Here is a 19,082-nt window from a genome sequence, read left to right on the forward strand (position 1 = left end):
AAACAAAGGGATTGAATTAAATGGCCTATTTTGTCCTGAGAACCCTGTCTCAGGAAGCTGAGCTCTTTTTTATACTATGCTGAAACAGCTCCCCGCCCACCCCAACCTTGCCACCATGCACTCAAGCACACAGAACCCGTGAAATAACAACAGCTCCCACTTACTGAGTGCAAAGTGCCGAGGGCTTTATATACGTCATTGCACTTAATCTTCACAGTAAATCTGTGAGGTTGCTACTAATTCTTCAGATGCCCAGAGAAGTCAAACTGAAAGCCTAAGTGGGAGCCTTGCTTCTTCTTTGTTAGACAGGAACCTGGCCTGGATTTTTTGTGTTTGTTTGTTGGAGATAGGGTCTCGCTCTGTCGCCCAGGCTGGAGTGCACACTGCAGCCTTGATCTCCCGAGCTCAAGTGATCCTCCTGCCTCAGCTTCCTGAGTACTGTAACTACAGGCCTGCACCACCATGCCCTGCTAATTTTTTACTTTTTGTAGAGACAGAGGCTCACTATGTTGTCCAGGCTGGTCTTGAATTCCTGGGCTCAAGCAATCCTCCCGCCTTGGCCCCTAAAAGTGCTGGGATTACAGGCAGGAGCCACTGCACTGGGCCCTAGCCTAGATTATTAAAGTACCTTCTGGCTCTGTAACATCCTATAAATCTAGCTTCGTGGTCTTCTTCAGCTTTCCAAGTCAGCTACACCGGGGGTGGGGGTCCAGGAATGTGGGATTCTTCCTGACGTGCAAGATGTGCAGTGGCACCATCATCCTTGGATTCTACTTTTTGAATATGTTTTTTTTAGCCATGCTGGTTTTATTCATATAAAGTAGCACCCAAAGTGTTCTCCTGGAGCCTTTAAGAGCGTCCAGGACAAACAGAGCTTCTGCACACTTGATTCCAAACCTCCTCCTTGCTCTCAAAAGGTCAGACACCTCCAGAGTTTCTCTCAGGAGAGAGACTGAGCGGAGTTCCCCTTCTGTGGGTGTTTGGCTTGCATCAGGCCGCTGAGTGAGGCCGAACCACAGCAGAGTGATGTTACCTCACTTTCAGGTCTGCTTTCAAAGCACATATTAAAGTTTCTGATTCTACCAGAGCCACACATTTTCTCAGTCTTCATCTTCCATTCCTGCCTTAAGCATTTCAGTCTATCCAGCCAATCTCTCTCTCTGTCTGTCTTTCTCTCTCTCGCTCATACACACACGCTCATACATACACTCATACTCTCATTCATCTTATATTTCATAGTTCAAAATAAACATCAAAATTAAGGCTGTTCCCGTGACAAGAAAGTATATACAAAGAAGTGAGAGGCTGATTCATAAAACCGCCCGCATTCAGGGCTCTTTGGAACCATCCTCCTCTTTACAGGGCTGAGGGCTGCAATAAATAGAGCTCGTCAGAGACTCAGACATACTCAGAATAAGAAGTGCACACATTTAATAGAGCAGCTGTGTTGGTCTGCGTTCCTGGAGGGGTGTGGGAGGAGACTGGCATCCATTCGCTGCTCTGGAAAGGCTGTGCCAACAGCACCAAAAGGACCAAGGAAGTACCCAGTGCCGTGGGCGGCACCCACCAGGCATGAGGTCCACTGACTGGACCAGTCTCCTCGCCCACCCACTGGCCACGGCCACCAAGGGGCTGGCCACCAACACCGTACCCACCTGTGGGGCCTCCAGCCTCTTGGAGGCGAGGTGGAGCTGTGTGGGGGACTCCCCAAAACCCTCCCACCAGAACATCCAGGAGTGACTCAGTATGGTGCGAGTCTGGAGTGGGAGGGGCAGGACCCATCCTGGGCAACCTGCAACTCCTCGGGGAGAAGGACACCAAGACTTCGAGGCCATTGGAGGCCACCTCCCCACAGGAAGGAAGAGCCTAGGCCTCCATGTCCTTAAGGAGAAAAATCCTGCCATCCAGGAAAAGGAGGCACCACTTTACTTCCCCACTGGGCCTTCACTTCCTGTGGGACCTCTGGATGGTATTTAGCAAACAGAAATACAGAACACTCAGTTACATCTGAATTTCAGATAATCGGCAAATCCTGTTTCTATATAAATATGTCCCACATACTGCATGGGGTACATTTAAGACTAAAACATTATTTGTTACTTATCTGAAATTTAAATATAACTGGGCATCTTGTTTTTATCTGGCAATTCTCCCTTCCTTATGGTCTTCCCTCTGGCCAGGCCTTCCCAGGTGAGAGTTAATTCTATGTGCTCTCAAGCAGAAATTTGTTCAGTTCAGATTCTCCTGGGATTCCTGGTGAAAAGGCAAAGATCTCAGGCCACATCTGTTGAATAATATCTCTGGGGGTACGACCCAGAATACACATTTTATTAAGTTGTTATCTAAGTGGTTCTGATATACATTTGTATTAGTCATCTATTGCTTCTGAACAAATTACCCTAAAAATCAGGCTGAAAACCACCAATATTTATCATCTTGTAGTTTATATGGGTGAGGACTTTGGGACTGACTTGGCCTTATGATCCTGGCTCGTGGTCTTTCATGGCGCTGCAGTCGAGATGTTTGTCATCTCAAGCCTTCGCTGGTGCTAGGGAGTCTGCTTCCAAGCTCACCTAACTGGCCCTCAGCAGGCCTTGGGTCCTGGAAACATCAGTTCCTCACCACAGGGACCTGTCTATAGGGCTGCTCACAGTATGGCATCTGGCCTTTCCAGCGTTAGAAAGGAGATGGAGGGAGGGAGAAAGGGAAGGGGAGAGAGGGAGAGAAAGAGAGAAGTGGGGGGTGGAGGTGACGCACAAACACAAAAGTGAGCCCTCAAGACAAATCTACTCAAGGGAAGAGGGAAGAGAATTACCCAAGAGCATGAATGGCAAGAGGCGGGAATGCTGGGGGCTGTCTTAGAGGCTCCCCACCACCATGTTCAAGTTTGGGAATTCCTGCTATAGATCGGTCCTCAACACACTGGAGCCAAGACCACATTGTAAACAATGGGATCCAGTGTATTTCTTTCCTTATTTTTCCTTGCTTCCACTCCTCCTCCCTGTCCACTTTTTGGTGATCTGAGACAATAACAATGAAGAACTATAAAGAAATGAAGAAGAAAAAGAAATCAAAATAGCAATCTTAGGAGGTTAAGAGTAAATTTTAAAATACTGGCAAATACTGTTTGGGTAGAATGAAACTATATGCAAATCCCATGCATATATAGCTGTGTCCTAAAATGTCTTAGCATTCAGTGTGGTTCTTGGAGAATCTCCTGTGAGTACTAATGAAAATATAGAAGTAGGGTGACCAATTGTCTTAGTTTGACCAGGACTCTCCCATGTCTGGGCAGAACAATATGGTTGGTTACCTTTATAACAAGGAGCCAATAAGTCATTGCATCAGCCACTCTGCCCCCATCTAGAGACTGAGGGGGTCAGCCTCGTGATGGAGTGGCGAGGACACGGGTTTTGAGCTGCAGGCCCAGTATGTGCCTTTAGCTGTGGCCTTAAGCTATCTCATCTAGAAAACAGGAACCATGCATCTGCTTGGTAGAGCGTAAATGATACACAGGGGAGTGCCTTGTAAACTGAGAGGTGTCATCTCGATTTTAAAAAGAACCCCTCCTGTCAAGGAAGGTGAGATCAAAAATATCACCCCTTTTCACTTTTGCGACCAAGTCTGACATTTTCTCTTTCACGTAGTCTGGCCATGCTGACTTCCTGGAGAGGTGAACACAGCCCACAAAAGCCATATTACACTCGTTTAATTTTCATCTTAATTTGCCATTTAACCCCAAATTGATTTATACTATTCCCTCCAGAAAATGCTAATCTCCCCAAAAGAACAGTCATCTCTATTATATCCTCAGTGACAAGTTTCCCAGGAAATCTGTACCAAGTCCTGATGTAAAAGATGTGATTCATCTTTCACAGCTCTGGCGGTGTGACTCTCTCCTCTCAGGGAGAGAACTGTCCCCAGCAGCACTGTTTCCCTCACCCTCCTCCACTGCCATTCCTCAAGGTCTGGGAGTGAAAAAGTGAGTAATATTTAAATTCTGTTAAAGTGCTCATTCCCTCTCTTTTTTTTTTCTTCTGGGTTATCTCATTCTGGGGAGTAAATGTGCAGGCCTGTACATTTATATGACCCAAAGTCTCTAATTCAAAATGGCAATACCATTTTGAATGAACTCTATTTTTCTTGAGATGAGTCAATTGCAAGAATGGCCATAATTCTCTTCTATAATGATTCTGTCCATCGTTCTCCTTCACCCACCCCTGGGCCCTAGATGTGAGTCTCAGGCACCCTACAAAGACCTTGGACTGATGATAATGCAGAGGAAAGATGATCTCAGTCTGTTCTGTTCCCTGCCACTTTGCAGCTATATGACCTTGGACCTCTCTTAGTCTCAATGGGGAGAAAGAGATCTGGCTGTCCCATGGCATCAGGTGGTTGTAAGGATGAAATAAACAAGATTAATATCAATGAAAGTCCTTTCAAAACCTTAGAGTGCCATATAAATAAAAGGTAGTTAGTTTATTCATTAGAGTCCTTCCGTTGCCATACTTCAGATATCTTGCCAGCTGAGTATTCCATTAGAATTATTACTTGCTTTGGTTACTGGGTGAGAATTTCTGCTTACTGGCCTTGGCGGGTTTACCTAATAATTTAATTAAATTATTTAAATTTAAATTACTGGAGGTAATTTTAAACCTTTCACAAATCTGCTGCCTCATGCTTTTTGTTTTATAGTTTTAACACTTAAGAGGCTAATTTTTGGCTGGTCTGAGTGCATTGGTGTTTACAACTAATTGATCATAATCAGTTACAGATTTCTTTATTCATTCTCCACTCCCACTGCTTCACTTGACTAGCCTAAAAAAAAAAAAAAAAATGCTAAATGTTGCCCCTGCACTTTAGGCACACCACCATCAAGACCAGTTTACAAAGTATGTCCTTTCCCTGACATTCAAGATGGTGCGATTTCAGTTTACACAGAATTTAACTTTTAGTTTTATACCATTTCTATACAGATATGGAATTATTTAAAACCTACTTTTGCAATCAGCAGTTCTACCTCAATAAAATTGACTTTTAAAAAATGAGCCAGGCTTAGCTAATCTTAAACAAGTACTACAATTAAAGAGAAGATTATAAACACAGCTTCCCTCCCTGGTTCCTTTAGTTGCATGCAAGTTTGTAGTTAATATAAAAGTAAAACATTACCACCATGTCAAAAGAAAAGAGGAAACTTAAAAAAAAAAAAAGGTTCACCTACCAGCCTGATACCACAAGTGGATAGACTGAAAATGAAACAAAGTGAACTGCTCCATTAACAGCATTCTTCTTCTGAAAGAAAAAGGATGGGAGGGTTGGGTTCAAAGACTCAACCTTATCCTACAGCGCTTTTTCATCTTTCCAGGGCATGTGGTGAGTGGGAGTTAAGGTCAGTACCTTGCATAAGATCTCTCAGCCAATTCTTCATGGAGCTAGGCAAAAATGTTGTGATGGTTAATTTTACATGTCAATTTGGCTGGGCCAAAGTGCCCAGATATTTGGTCAAACATTATTGTGGGTGTTCCTGGTGAGGGTGTTTTTAGATGACATTGACATTTAAATTGGTTGACTTTCAGTAAAGCAGATGGCCCTCCATAACGTCTGATAAGCCTCACCAATCATGTGAAGGCCTGAATGGAACAGAAGGCTGGCCTCTCCTGAGCAAGAAGGAGTCTGCTAGCAAGCAGCCTTCAGACCTCAACTGCAACATTAGCTCTTTACTGGGTCTTTAGCTGCTGGCCCACCCTGTAAATTTTGGACTGACCAGCCTCCATCACATGAGCCAATTCCTTAAAACCAATCTCTCTCTCTCTATGCACATCCTATTGTTTCTGTTTCTTTGGAGAACCCTGACTAGCAGAGATGTAAGGCAAGAAGAACTTTAAACAGCAGGATAAGAGTCTGAGCCATTTCCCTCCTCCACAGTAAATTCACTCACACACACACATGATTTTTAAGCTGAGATAGGAGCGTTGATTATTTCAAGGACATTGACTAGTGGAGTGGCTGTCAGAATTTGCAGCTCTGCCCTGCTGGGAGTCAAAAGGCTGGGTTGAGTCCCCTTCCCACAGCTTACTGGCTGGGGGGCCCCAGTTGAGTCATTTAACTTCTCTCAGCCTCGGTTTCCTCATCTGACAAAATAGAAAGCTCTTTGTAAACACTGCTATAGAGTGTCTGATATTATTTTTACTTACCATATTTCTTAAAGCAATGATAATAGCTAACATTAGAGGACTTTATATGTGCCAGGCTTTGTGCCAAGAAGATATATTATCTCATTTAATCTGTCCAACAACCCCATGATGTGCGTAGTACCATGTCTCCACTTTACAAATGAAGAAACTGAGGTAGAGAGTTGAGCTGCCTGCCGAGGTCACATTGCCGGGATGCAGCAGAGCTGGGATCTACACCTGGCCTATCAGAACTAGGGAACATTCTCCCTAATGATTACCTCTGTAACTGCAGATGGTTATTTAACCACTTTAAGTTCTGATATTCTTTTTTTTTTTTTTTTTTTTTTTTTTTTTGGCTTTCAGGCTTTTTTTTTTTTTTTTCTTTTTTATTGATCATTCTTGGGTGTTTCTCGCAGAGGGGGATTTGGCAGGGTCACAGGACAATAGTGGAGGGAAGGTCAGCAGATAAACAAGTGAACAAAGGTCTCTGGTTTTCCTAGGCAGAGGACCCTGCGGCCTTCCGCAGTGGTTGTGTCCCTGGGTACTTGAGATTAAGGAGTGGTGATGACTCTTAACGAACATGCTGCCTTCAAGCATCTGTTTAACAAAGCACATCTTGCACCGCCCTTAATCCATTCAACCCTGAGTGGATACAGCACATGTTTCAGAGAGCACAGGGTTGGGGGTAAGGTCACAGATCAACAGGATCCCAAGGCAGAAGAATTTTTCTTAGTACAGAACAAAATGAAAAGTCTCCCATGTCTACCTCTTTCTACACAGACACAGCAACCATCCGATTTCTCAATCTTTTCCCCACCTTTCCCCCCTTTCTATTCCACAAAACCGCCATTGTCTTCATGGCCCGTTCTCAATGAGCTGTTGAGTACACCTCCCAGATGGGGTGGTGGCCGGGCAGAGGAGCTCCTCACTTCCCAGTAGGGGCGGCCGGGCAGAAGCGCCCCTCACCTCCCGGACGGGGCGGCTGGCCGGGCGGGGGGCCGACCCCCCCCACCTCCCTCCCGGACGGGGCGGCTGGCCGGGCGGGGGGCTGACCCCCCACCTCCCTCCCGGACAGGGCGGCTGGCCGGGCAGAGGGGCTCCTCACTTCCCAGTAGGGGCGGCCGGGCAGAGGCGCCCCTCACTTCCCCGACGGGGTGGCTGGCCCGGCGGGGGGCTGACTCCCCCACCTCCCTCCTGGAGGGGGCGGCTGGCCGGGCAGAGGGGCTCCTCACTTCCCGGTAGGGGCGGCCGGGCAGAGGCGCCCCTCACCTCCCGGACAGGGCGGCTGGCCGGGCGGGGGGCTGACCCCCACACCTCCCTCCCGGACGGGGCGGCTGGCCGGGCGGGGGGCTGACCCCCCCACCTCCCTCCCGGACGGGGCGGCTGGCCGGGCGGGGGGCTGACCCCCCCACCTCCCTCCCGGACGGGGCGGCTGGCCGGGCAGAGGCGCCCCTCACCTCCCGGATGGGGCGGCTGGCCAGGCGGGGGGCTAACCCCCCCACCTCCCTCCCGGACGGGGCGGCTGGCCGGGCCGGGGGCTGACCCCCCCACCTCCCTCCCGGACAGAGCAGCTGGCCGGGCCGGGGGCTGACCCCCCCACCTCCCTCCCAGACAGAGCGGCTGGCCGGGCAGAGGGGCTCCCCACCTCCCAGTAGGGGCGGCCGGGCAGAGGCGCCCCCCCCCACCTCCTGGACAGGGCGGCTGGCCGGGCAGGGGGCTGATCCCCCCACCTCCCTCCCGGACGGGGCGGCTGGCCGGGCGGGGGGCTGACCCCCCCACCTCCCTCCCGGATGGGGCGGCTGGCCGGGCAGAGGGGCTCCTCACTTCCCAGTAGGGGCGGCCGGGCAGAGGCACCCCTTGCCTCCCGGACGGGGCGGCTGGCCAGGCGGGGGGCTGACCCCCCCACCTCCCTCCCGGACGAGGCGGCTGGCCGGGCAGAGGGGCTCCTCACTTCCCGGTAGGGGCGGCCGGGCAGAGGTGCCCCTCACCTCCCGGACGGGGCGGCTGGCCGGGCGGGGGGCCGACCCCCCCCGCCTCCCTCCCAGACGAGGAGGGAGGACGCTCCCCACTTCTCAGACGGGGTGGCTGCCGGGCGGAGGGGCCCCCCACCTCTCAGACGGGGCGGCTGCCAGGCAGAGGGCCTCCTCACCCCTCAGACAGGGCGGGCGGGCAGAGACACTCCTCACATCCCGGACGGGGCGGCAGGGCAGAGGTGCTCCCCACATCTCAGACGATGGGCGGCCGGGCAGAGACGCTCCTCACTTCCCAGATGTGATGGTGGCCGGGAAGAGGCGCTCCTCACTTCCTAGATGGGATGGCGGCCGGGCAGAGACGCTCCTCACTTTCCAGACTGGGCAGCCAGGCAGAGGGGCTCCTCACATCCCAGACGATGGGCAGTCAGGCGGAGACGCTCCTCACTTCCCAGACGGGGTGGCTGCCAGGCAGAGGCTGCAATCTCGGCACTTAGGGAGGCCAAGGCAGGCGGCTGGGAGGTGGTTGTAGCGAGCCGAGATCACGCCACTGCACTCCAGCCTGGGCGCCATTGAGCACTGAGTTAACGAGACTCCGTCTGCAATCCCGGCACCTCGGGAGGCCGAGGCTGGCGGATCACTCGCGGTCAGGAGCTGGAGACCAGCCCAGCCGACACATCGAAACCCCGTCTCCACCAAAAAAACACGAAAACCAGTCAGGCGTGGCAGCGCACGCCTGCAATCGCAGGCACTCGGCAGGCTGAGGCAGGAGAATCGGGCAGGGAGGTTGCAGTGAGCTGAGATGGCAGCAGTACCGTCCAGCTTCGGCTCGGCATCAGAGGGAGACCGTGGAAAGAGGGGAGAGGGGAGAGGGGGGAGGGGGGAGGGGAGAGGGGGGAGGGGAGAGGGGGGAGGGGGGAGGGGAGAGGGGAGAGGGAGCTCTATCTACCACACAGTCCTTCCAAGTTCTGATATTCTTGTATGTGCCATGGGATACCTGCCCATCTCCTAGGCCTGTTGTGAGAATTCAGGGAATGACATTTGGGAGTGACATCTAGCACACTGCGTGGTGTGCACTCAAAGGGTGTGAGAAGAATTTCTATTATAGGCACTTGTTATGTACTGAATGTTTGTGGCCTCCCCAAATTCCTATGTTGAAATCCTAACCTCCAATGTGATGGTATTAGGAGGCAGGGCCTTTGGGAGGTGACTGGGTTATGAGGGTGGCAGGCTCATGAATGGTATTAGTGCCCTTATAAAAAGACACAAGAGCTTGCTCTCTCTTTTCTCTCTGCCAAGTGAGGACACAGCAAGAAGACACCCACCTGCAAACCAGGAATAGGGTCCACACTAGACGCCAGATGCAGGCACCTTGATCTTGGACTGTCCAGCCTTGAGAACTGTGAAAAAATTAAACAACAAAATTTCTATTGTCTAAGCCAGCAGTCCCCAACCTTTTTGACACCAGGGACTCATTTTGTGGAAGACAATTTGTCCACGGACCAGTGGTGGGAGGCATTAAAGTCTCATAAGGAGCACACAAGCTCCATCCCTCACATGACAGTTCACAGCAGGGTTTGCGCTCCTGTGAGAATCTGACGCCGCTGCTTATCTGGCAGGATGTGGGGCTCACTGGAGTGCTGCTCACCTCCTGCTCTGCACCTCAGGTCCTAACAGGCCATGGACCAGTAGCAGTCCACAGCCCAAGGACTGGGGACCCCTGGTCTAAGCCATCCAGTCTGCAGTGTATGTGTTATAGCTGCCTGGGTTAAGACAATGTCCCATGTCCCAAAACACCAGTCCCTTCACAGGAGATAATTTAATCCCATGTGCTAATAGGGGAAGCAGCCAGGTTTGCTGGAAATTAATGAGTACTCTGCCATAGTTAACAAAACTTTGTTTTAAGAAATATTTTTCTTGAAAAGAGTAGATGAATTTGAACAAATGTTTAATGTTAAGTCTTTTGTTAAGCAAATACCTTCTTCTTGAATATATTTATGATTAGTTTATTTACACAGTCTAAACTACTCTATAACTCAGTTTTTGACATATCAAATAATCCTTAAAATGCTGATGAAATATATTACATACTTTTAATTTTTAAATTTTATTTATTTATTTGAGACAGAGTCTCTCTCTGTTGCCCAGGTTGGAGTTCAGTGGCGTGATCTTGGCTCACTGTAACCTTTGCCTCCCAGGTTCAAGAAATTCTTGTGCCTCAGCCTCCTGAGTAGCTGGGATTACAGGCATATGCCACCACACCCAGCTAATATCTCATACTTTTAAAATATAGCTGTAAGATGAATTTATTAGTTTGTTGGGGCTGCCATAACAAAGTATCACAGACTATGTGAACCAAACTCTAACTGTGCCTCTCCCATCTTCTAAGAATATCACACTGGTACCTGAGAGAGGAGAGCACACAAAGCCAGGAGCACCTACTGAACCAGTAACAGCAAGTAGTTACTTAGCCAGCGAAGTACACCACGAGGGAAGGAGAGAGAGCTTCAGAACTTGGGGAAGGCCAGATGGGCCTCAGGATCCTGATACATGGGGTGTGAGTGGGAGAGGGAAGAAAAGATGGCCCTAGAGATAATTCCTATTTCCCCAACTTTGCTCTCCTTTCCCCTCGTTTTCCCTTGACCTCCCCCAATCAGGCCACATGGCCCTCTCTGAGTCGCATATGCCACCCCCAATCATCCCAGCAATGGATCCTTGTCAACTTTGGCGCTTTAATGTCGGGGCTTACGTCCCTTCCTTCATTCAACAGTGAAAACCTGAGGACATTAGGGTGAGCCATTTTCTCTTTCACCTTTGTGTCCAAATTTAGCTACATCTCCTTCCATTCTCCCTTCCCTCCCCACCTTCACTTCCCTCCCTCTTCCTTTAGTCTTGCTGAAGAGGTGACTCTTTTTTTCAGGAATCAATCTGCCTGTGGTCAGCGCGGTGCCTGGCCCATTCCTTCCCTCTAGGCTCTTCCACCCTTCGCTCCATCAATTATCCACCCGCTAGTCACCTCCGTTTATCTTCAACCACAACCTCCCTCCCCATGCACTTCTACAATCCTCTCAACCCAGTCTCTCTCCTGTTTCCTACCAAACTTCATGAAATAAGCTACTACTCTGACTTTCTCCACTCTTTTGCCCTGCTCTCCATTCATGTCTACTCATTTTTGTATTCCCTGTAGAACCTAGAACTCATATTGTAGGTGCTCAAGGAAAGACAGATTAATTATGGAACTGGATAATCAACTATTCCTGAGCAATAAGTGCAAGGATGGGGCAAGATGCAAAGAAGACGCTGTTCTTGTCTTCAAGGAGGAGGCCGTGGAATTTGTGAGTTAAAATAGACACACAAAAAAGTCGGTAGATCTACACTGTGAACAAACAGAACAAAGTCTTTAAATGGAGGCATCGGGAGAGAGGCCCCCGGGACTGCAGTAACAGCTTCCTGTCCCCCTAGTGCTTATGTGAGTGCAGATAAAGTCATAGGTAAATCCTAATAAGGTGCAAGGACTGACCCCTGAGCCACAGTTGGGACTTTTATAAAATGAATGCCCATGGTGAGTATCTGGGATCCTCCCTTGTTGAAGATGGACAGTGTCCCTGGAGGGAGGAAGCATCAGTGGACAAATGGTTCTGTGCCATGGACAGCTCAGCGCAGTGTGAATCAGTGTGGGGTACCCAGGGATTCCTGAGTATCTGAGTGATGGAAGCCGGAACCTGTTCCTGGCTTTCCTTGGCTGTGCACCCCATCTCTCCAGCTATAAAATGAGGGGTGATGCTCTGAAGACATGAAGTGTGAGCAGCAACCTCTGGGTGATTTTCCACATTCTCTGCCCACTGTCTTCCGTAATCTTCAGGGCTGTGCCCCTCCAGGCAGCAGCAGCACTTCCCTCTCTGAGCAGCGTTGGCAGCTGAGAGGACACTGGTGGGCTGTGACTGCTGAGCCTTCCCCTGAGGTTCGGGCTTGGAGGGAGCCCTGTCCCAGGGGCCAGGCTTGGTGAGAACTTGGCACCCTGGAAGCCCAAAGTCCCAGTGCTGCCTGATCCTCCACAGCAGAGCTTCTCACAGGCTAGGCTGCTTTCAATCAGGTCTTGGAGCTCCCACAGACCAAAATAGTATTTACAGCCTGCCTGGGAAGGTCTACAACCCTAAATTCTTCTAGGAACAATGAAATCAGAGTATTGAGCTGAGGAGTTGTTTCATTTGATAGGTTGAAGGAATTAAAGGAAACACATTTGCAAAACCAGGTCACTCCACTATGCTCCAGTAAGAAGAGTAATAATAATTGGAATCAAATATTGGCGTGTCCCAGGTTCTGTCCTGTAGTAGCCACTCCCTTCAGGAACTTGCTCCTCTACATAACAATGGGCAGCTGGTACCCAGAGCACCTGCCGCATGGCCTGGCCTGCCAGATGCAGATAAGGAGAGATGATGACTCCTTGTCTTGAGTCACCTTCTGTGAAGAGAAAGCGTGAGAGGAAAAGATTGATAAGATCTCATCCAGGATCAGCTAGGGCCCGAAAGGAAGCCAGCCTGGGAGACCGAGGGGAGCGGATCCATAGTCCATCTCCACCCACTGCCATGCAGCAGGGGCTGAGGACCCTGCTCATGCAGAGATGCAGTAGATCTGCAGACAGCTGCTGTGAGCAAAGGTAGCTGGAAGTCCAGGTGCCCCATTTGTTCTTTTCAAATGTGGTACGCAGCTGAGAAGGGGAAAGAAGGAATCAAGCCGTTTGTAAACCGTGAGAAATACCCACAGGAACTCACATTTCCATCCAGATTTCAAGTTGACGTTTGGCTCTGACATCCATCTTACTATTCGAGAACCCTAAGACCTCCATGGCTGAACATAACAAATGTCACCACCAGCCTGGGCATGGTGGCTCATGCATGTAATCCCAGCACTTTAGGAGGCTGAGGCAGGTGGATCACTTAAGGTCAGGGGTTCTAGACCAGCCTGGCCAACATGGCAAAACCCTGACTGTACTAAAAATACAAAAATCAGTCAGGTGTGGTGCCGCACACCTGTAATCCCAGCTACTCGGGAGGCTGAGGCACAAGAATCGCTTGAATCCAGGAGGCAGAGGTGGCAGTGAGCCGAGATCACACCACTGCACGCCAGCCTGGGCGACAGAGGGGAAACTCTGTCTCAAAAAAAAAAAAAAAAAAAAAGTCACCACCACTATCATCATCCCTGTCTCACAGGTGAAAAAACAAACTCAGACTGAGGGACCTGCCTCAGAACTCACAGCCAGTCAGCAGCAGAGGCAGGAGTGCAGCCTTCTCCCTCTGGCTTCTGTTAGTCCAGAAAACCCCCACCAAGTGATGCTGAGATAAATCTTCAACCAGGAGAGGGACAGGGTGACCTGAGGGGGTCTGCGCGGCCACGCTCCTAATCATAATCAATGATTGGCATGGATTGTTTGGAAAGATGGTAGCAAAATACTCTGGGGACTCATGGATGAATCAGAGTCAAGGGAAATGTCCTATGGTTGGGAAGTGTTTCTGGGGAGATTCACACACAAGCTCCTGACCAGGGGCAGCTGAACAGGCAAAACCCTGGGCTCTCTCTTTATAGAATCTCACGCTTCTTGCCAGGAACCTCAGGGGAGTATGAAAAATGATGGTTTTTGTTTTTGTTTTTTGTTGCAGAATAACAGTCACATTTTTCAAGGCTATCTGGAAAGTTACATCTGTCCTCTGGAGACACTAGTAAAAAAATAAAGTAATAGATTCCCCTCCAGCCTTTTACCAAGAATCACAAACCTACTAACAGCTTTCACCCTTTCTGTCTCTCTTTCCCTCTCTCTCTCTCTCTGTCTCACACACACACACCTACCTCTGCTCCTCTGCTCATATTTCACAGGGCTGGACAGAGATCTTTATCTAAATGCATAGCTCTGAATTGCTAAGTGGTAGGATTAGCTTGGATCCTATGTTATCCCTGATCACATTAAGCAGATCAATGAGGCAGAACTTCTGTCAGAATTTTTTTTTTTTTTTTTTTTTTGAGATGGAATGTCACTCTGTTGCCCAGGCTGGTGTGCAGCAGCAAGATCTCGTCTCACTGCAAACTCTGCCTCCTGGGTTCAAGCAATTCTCCTGCTTTAACCTCCCGAGTAGCTGGGATTACAGGCGCACGCCACCATGCCTGGCTAATTTTTGTGTTTTTAGTACAGACAGGGTTTCACCATGTTGGCCAGTCTGGTCTGGAACTCTTGACCTCAAGCGATCCACCTGCCTCGGCCTTTCAAAGTGCTGGGATTACATGCATGAGCACCACGCCCAGCCAGCACTTCCATCAATTTTTGAGTCTGAAGCCCACCCATACGCAACCCCAACATTTAACCTGGTAAGCTGGTTAATTCTGCTACAACTGCAGCCAATCATCTGTCAATCATCAAAGCTGCCTTTAAGATCAACCTAGGACTCTACCGTGGGAACAGTAGATGTGGGGCAAGTATGTGTCCTATACTGGCCTCTCTCTTCACTTTCTGCCACCACACATAGGCAGTACCCAAGTGTCAGATTTTCCTGAAGGCTGGGTAACTGAAGGGAAATACAACAGAAAAGGAAAAAAATTGAAACTCCACTCTGAAAGTGACTTTCCCCATAATCCAAGAGAAAAGCAACAAGAAAGCACCTTCAGTTTTAAAACTATTTTTTTTAAGCTAAGTTCGTGCTCTGTCGCCCAGGTTGGAGCGCAGTGGCACGATCATAGCTGACTGCTGGCTCATCTCCTGGGCTCAAGCACTGCCCCCACCTCAGCCTGTCCAGTAGCTGGAACTTCAGGTATGTGCCACCACGCCAGGTTAATTTTTTGAAATTTATTTTTAGTAAAGACAAGGTCCCACTACATTATCCAGGCTGGTCTCAAATGATCCTCCTGCCTCGGCCTCCCAAAGTACTGGGATTACAACAAGCGTGAGTTACAACACCTGGTCAGATTTTTTTTTTTTTTTTTAAGAAAGGCAAAATTTATTATTAGACTCAAAATATTCACAACCATTTTCTTTTTTTTTTTTATACTTTAAGTTCTAGGGTACATGTGCACAACGTGCAGGTTTGTTACATAAGTATACATGTGCCATGTTGGTGTGCTGCACCCATTAACTCATCGTTTAACATTAGGTATATCTCCTAATGCTATCCCTCCTCCCTCCCCCGACCCCACAACAGGACCCTGTGTGTTGTGTTCCCCTTCCTGTGTCCAAGTGTTATCATTGTTCAATTCCCACCTATGAGGGAGAACATGCAGTGTTTGGTTTTCTGCCCTTGCGATAGTTTCCTGAGAATGATGGTTTCCAGCTTCATCCATGTCCCTACAAAGGACATGAACTCATCCTTTTTTATGGCTGCATAGTATTCTATAGTGTATATGTGCCACATTTTCTGAATCCAGTCTATCATTGATGGACATTTGGGTTGGTTCCAAGTCTTTGCTATTGTGAATAGTGACCTGGCCAGTTTTAAAACTTGCTCTCCTGGCCAGGTGCAGTGGCTCATGCCTGTAATCTCAGCACTTTGGGAGGCTGAGGTAGGAGAATCGCTTGAGCCCAGGAGTTCAAGACTAGCCTGGGCGAAGTAGCAAGACCTCATTTTTTTTGTTGTTGTTGTTGATTTGTTTGTTTTAATAAGTTTTAAAAAAGAAAAAAGGCCAGGCACAGTGGCTTACACCTGTAATCCCAGCACTTTAGGAGTCCGAGGCAGGTGGATAGGCCGAGGCAGGCAGATCACCTGAGGTCGGGAGTTCCAGACCAGCCTGATCAACATGCAGAAACTCTGTCTCTTCTAAAAATACAAAATTAGCTGGGCATGGTGGCACATGCCTGTGATCCCAGCTACTCAGAAGGCTGAGGTAGGAGAATCATTTGAACCCAGGAGGCGGAGGTTGCGGCAGTGAGCCGAGATTGCGCCATTGCACTCCAGCCTGGGCGACAAGAGCGAAACTCTGTCTCAGAAAAAACGAAAAGAAAAAACAAAACAAACAAAAAAAAACCACTTGCTCTCCAGATGGCAAACCTCACTGCCCAAGTACCTCTCCTAATACATGTTGCAATTCTCCCTCCACTTCTCAGGAACCCCCATAATCATGGGGGTTAGAACCAAGCCCCAGAATCTACCTCCTTATGTAAGCTACTCATTTTCTCATCTCTTGAGTTATTCTCACTAAATAATGATCCCTTGATTGGGGGATGGAGAGGTGCAGGCTTGAACACTTTCTGGGTGCAAAGAAGTAGATTTCCTCTTTTGTTACATTTAAATCAAACCACTCCCACAACAGGTTTTTGTTTCCTCCCTTTTACTTTCTGATGAGTTTCATAACGCTTACTTTTGTAGTTTGATAAGATCTCCACAGTATGATCAGCAACCAACACTATTCTAGAAAGCTTCTAAATCAACTGTTAAGATGATCTGGTGGGTATTATGGACAAAATGCAAACTTAAAAAGCAGATTACTTTCTGGGAAGGTAATGATTGAGAAGGATCTTAAGAGTAGGGTTTAATGGGCTGAAAGGTTTGAATGCTCTACCAGTTAGAATCTGATCCACTGCAAGGGAGAGAAACCCAGCCCCAAACCAGCAGAACAGAGTTAACTAGGTGAGGTAACTGGGAAGTCCAGGAGCTGCGGTGGCTTTAGACATAGCTGGCTTCAGAGACTCAAACAGAATCATCGGAAAAATGTTCTAATTTCTCTGTTTGCTTCTAGACTCTGCTTTCCTCTATCTTGACTTTTACTTTTGGGCAGCTCAAAACTTACTTTATCCTTGGCACTAGCTACCCCAGAAAAGAAGGGCCTGTTATGCAGGGGGAATCCTGTGGGTTAGCCTAGATCAGGAAACCCAAGTCTCTCCTGAACTTGGTGGGCTATTGGGAGTAGCATGATGAAAAGTCTGGAACCCCAGGTTAGGAGTACGCTCTGCCACCACCGCCTGCACAGATAAGTGTAGAGAGATATTGAAGGTGGGGAGACTATTAGAGGAGTGAGGCCCAACCTGAGGTGATGGCCGTGAAGATGGAAAGTGGGGGAAGACTGTGAGAACCCATCACAGATCAGTGTATGACACGCTGAGTTCATGTGAGGCAGAAGAAATTAGAAATGCTAAAAGAATGGTGATGCCATTAGTAAAACAAGAATATGAGGCAGAAGAGTCTATTTTTGCAGAAATTTTGCTAAGACATACTCTTGGTTGGGCAAGCAAAGGAAGACATCAGGCAGGCAGTTGAAGGGGAGAGGTCAGACTTAAGAGAGGGATCGGAGCTAGAGGTCTAGAGAGGGGGCCTCTACAATAAGCTTGTAGTTGGAATCATGAAAATTGCAAGATCTATGTGTGCAGAGGTGAGTGGTCAAAAGACAGAGCCCCAGGGAATTGTGAGTTAAGCAACAGACAAGGAAAAGGAATGAAGGATGGTGACGGAGGAGCAACCAGACACTGGGCGGAGAAAGTCAGACCTACTTAAGTCAAATAGGAGAAAAGTTCCAGTATCAAAAAGAAAAAGAAATAGATCCACATGTTCAACAATATTTCCAATATTGGTTCTATACTCATATTTTCCTCATTCCTTTTCATAAGTGAACTCACAATCAAACTAAGTCCAACGAGCAGCTATTGAGGCTACAAGATTTACTGCTTTCTGAATACCAGTGGCTTCCATCCTAAGGTGTATTCATCTGAGACCTGAGTTGCTTATCATTAGTAACAACATATTCATTTTGGGGTCTTCTCTCATTTTTTTTAGAACAAGGACCAGGTATTAAAACAGCTGCCCAAGTACCAAGGTGCAAAGATGGCACTGCTGCAGATAGCTAAGCTGCTAAGCAGGCAGCATCATTATGTTGACTTGGGGGCAGATGTATAAAATCTAATCCTGGCAGATGAAAGTCAGGTTGGAAGTCTCAGTGTATGAAATACAAAAATGGGAGCTATATGACCATCAACCTGTTTGAGAACTGACTGTCCCTGGAGTCAAGGCAGAAGATATTTCAATATTTCACCTTTAAGTGTTCTGTTTTTTTCCAATAATTCCTTGAATTTTGGTACTTCCCAGGGCCTTAACCTGGGCTTTCCCCCAATCTATACATTTGGGGTGATCTATAAGACCTCAACTTGGCCGGGCACGGTGGCTCACGTCTGTAATCCCAGCACTTTGAGAGGCTGAGGCAGGTGGATGGCCTGAGGTCAGGAGTTCGAGACCAGCCTGGACAACATGGCGAAACCCCGTCTCTACTAAAAATACAAAAATTAGCCGGGTGTGGTGGCACACGCCTGTAATCCCAGCTACTCAGGAGGGTGAGGCAGGAGAATCGCTTGAATCTGGGAGACAGAGGTTGCAGTAAGCCAAGATAGCACCACTGCACTCCAGCCTGGGCTACAGAATGAGACTCTGTCTTGCCAAAAAAAAAAAAAAAAAAAAAAAAAGACATCATCTTTCTCAGTCCACCCTCTCTTCTGCCCCCAAACCTATATACGGTCATCCCTCAGTATCCATGGGGAATTGATTCCAGGACCACCCACAGATATCAAAATCCACAGATGTTCAAGTCCTTTGTATAAAATAGTGTAGTATTTGCATATAACCTATACACATCCTCCCATATACCTTATTACTTTTTTATTGGACTGAATTTATTTTTTTATCTTCAGCTTTTAAATTCAGGGGTACATGTGCAGGATGTGCAGGTTTGTTGCATAGGTAAACGTGTGCCATAGTGGTTTGCTGCACAGATCTACCCATCACCTAGGTATTAAGCCCAGCATCCATTTGCTATGTGTTTGCCCTCCACACCCACCCCCTACCCCCATATAGTTTAAATCATCTCTAGACTACTTATAATACCTAATACAATGTAAATGTTATGTAAATAGTTGTTATACTGTCTTGTATAGGGAATAATGACAAGAAAAACTCCGTCTGTACATGTTCAGTACAGA

At 48.2% G+C, this 19,082-nt stretch overlaps 1 protein-coding gene across 1 annotated transcript; it reads right to left on the bottom strand.

The window, feature by feature from the left end:
• Positions 1 to 1,398: 1,398 nt before the first annotated feature.
• On the bottom strand, positions 1,399 to 19,054 carry LOC100980742 (putative uncharacterized protein encoded by LINC01599). Its single transcript, XM_003831737.5, has 5 exons — positions 12,916 to 19,054; positions 11,827 to 12,124; positions 9,469 to 9,543; positions 2,874 to 3,042; positions 1,399 to 1,757 (listed from the first exon to the last, which is right to left on the bottom strand). The coding sequence occupies exons 1-5, from the start codon at positions 12,987 to 12,989 to the stop codon at positions 1,399 to 1,401; spliced, it is 975 nt and encodes a 324-aa protein (XP_003831785.2). The 5' UTR covers positions 12,990 to 19,054.
• Between the last annotated feature and the right edge of the window lie 28 nt (positions 19,055 to 19,082).

This window comes from Pan paniscus, chromosome 15 (assembly GCF_029289425.2).
Source record: "Pan paniscus chromosome 15, NHGRI_mPanPan1-v2.0_pri, whole genome shotgun sequence".
Lineage (NCBI taxonomy): Eukaryota > Metazoa > Chordata > Mammalia > Primates > Hominidae > Pan > Pan paniscus.

What these genes read in the sequence shown, in the direction of transcription:
- LOC100980742 (XM_003831737.5), bottom strand. Translation starts at nt 12,989, where the DNA reads ATGGAGGTCTTAGGGTTCTCGAATAGTAAGATGGATGTCAGAGCCAAA. An exon ending in AGATACTCAGGAATCCCTGG is followed by an intron (nt 9,544 to 11,826) that starts GTACCCCACACT and finishes ATTTTTTCACAG; the next exon opens with TTCTCAAGGCTGGACAGTCC. An exon ending in TCCCAAACTTGAACATGGTG is followed by an intron (nt 1,758 to 2,873) that starts GTGGGGAGCCTC and finishes CTCCCACTCCAG; the next exon opens with ACTCGCACCATACTGAGTCA.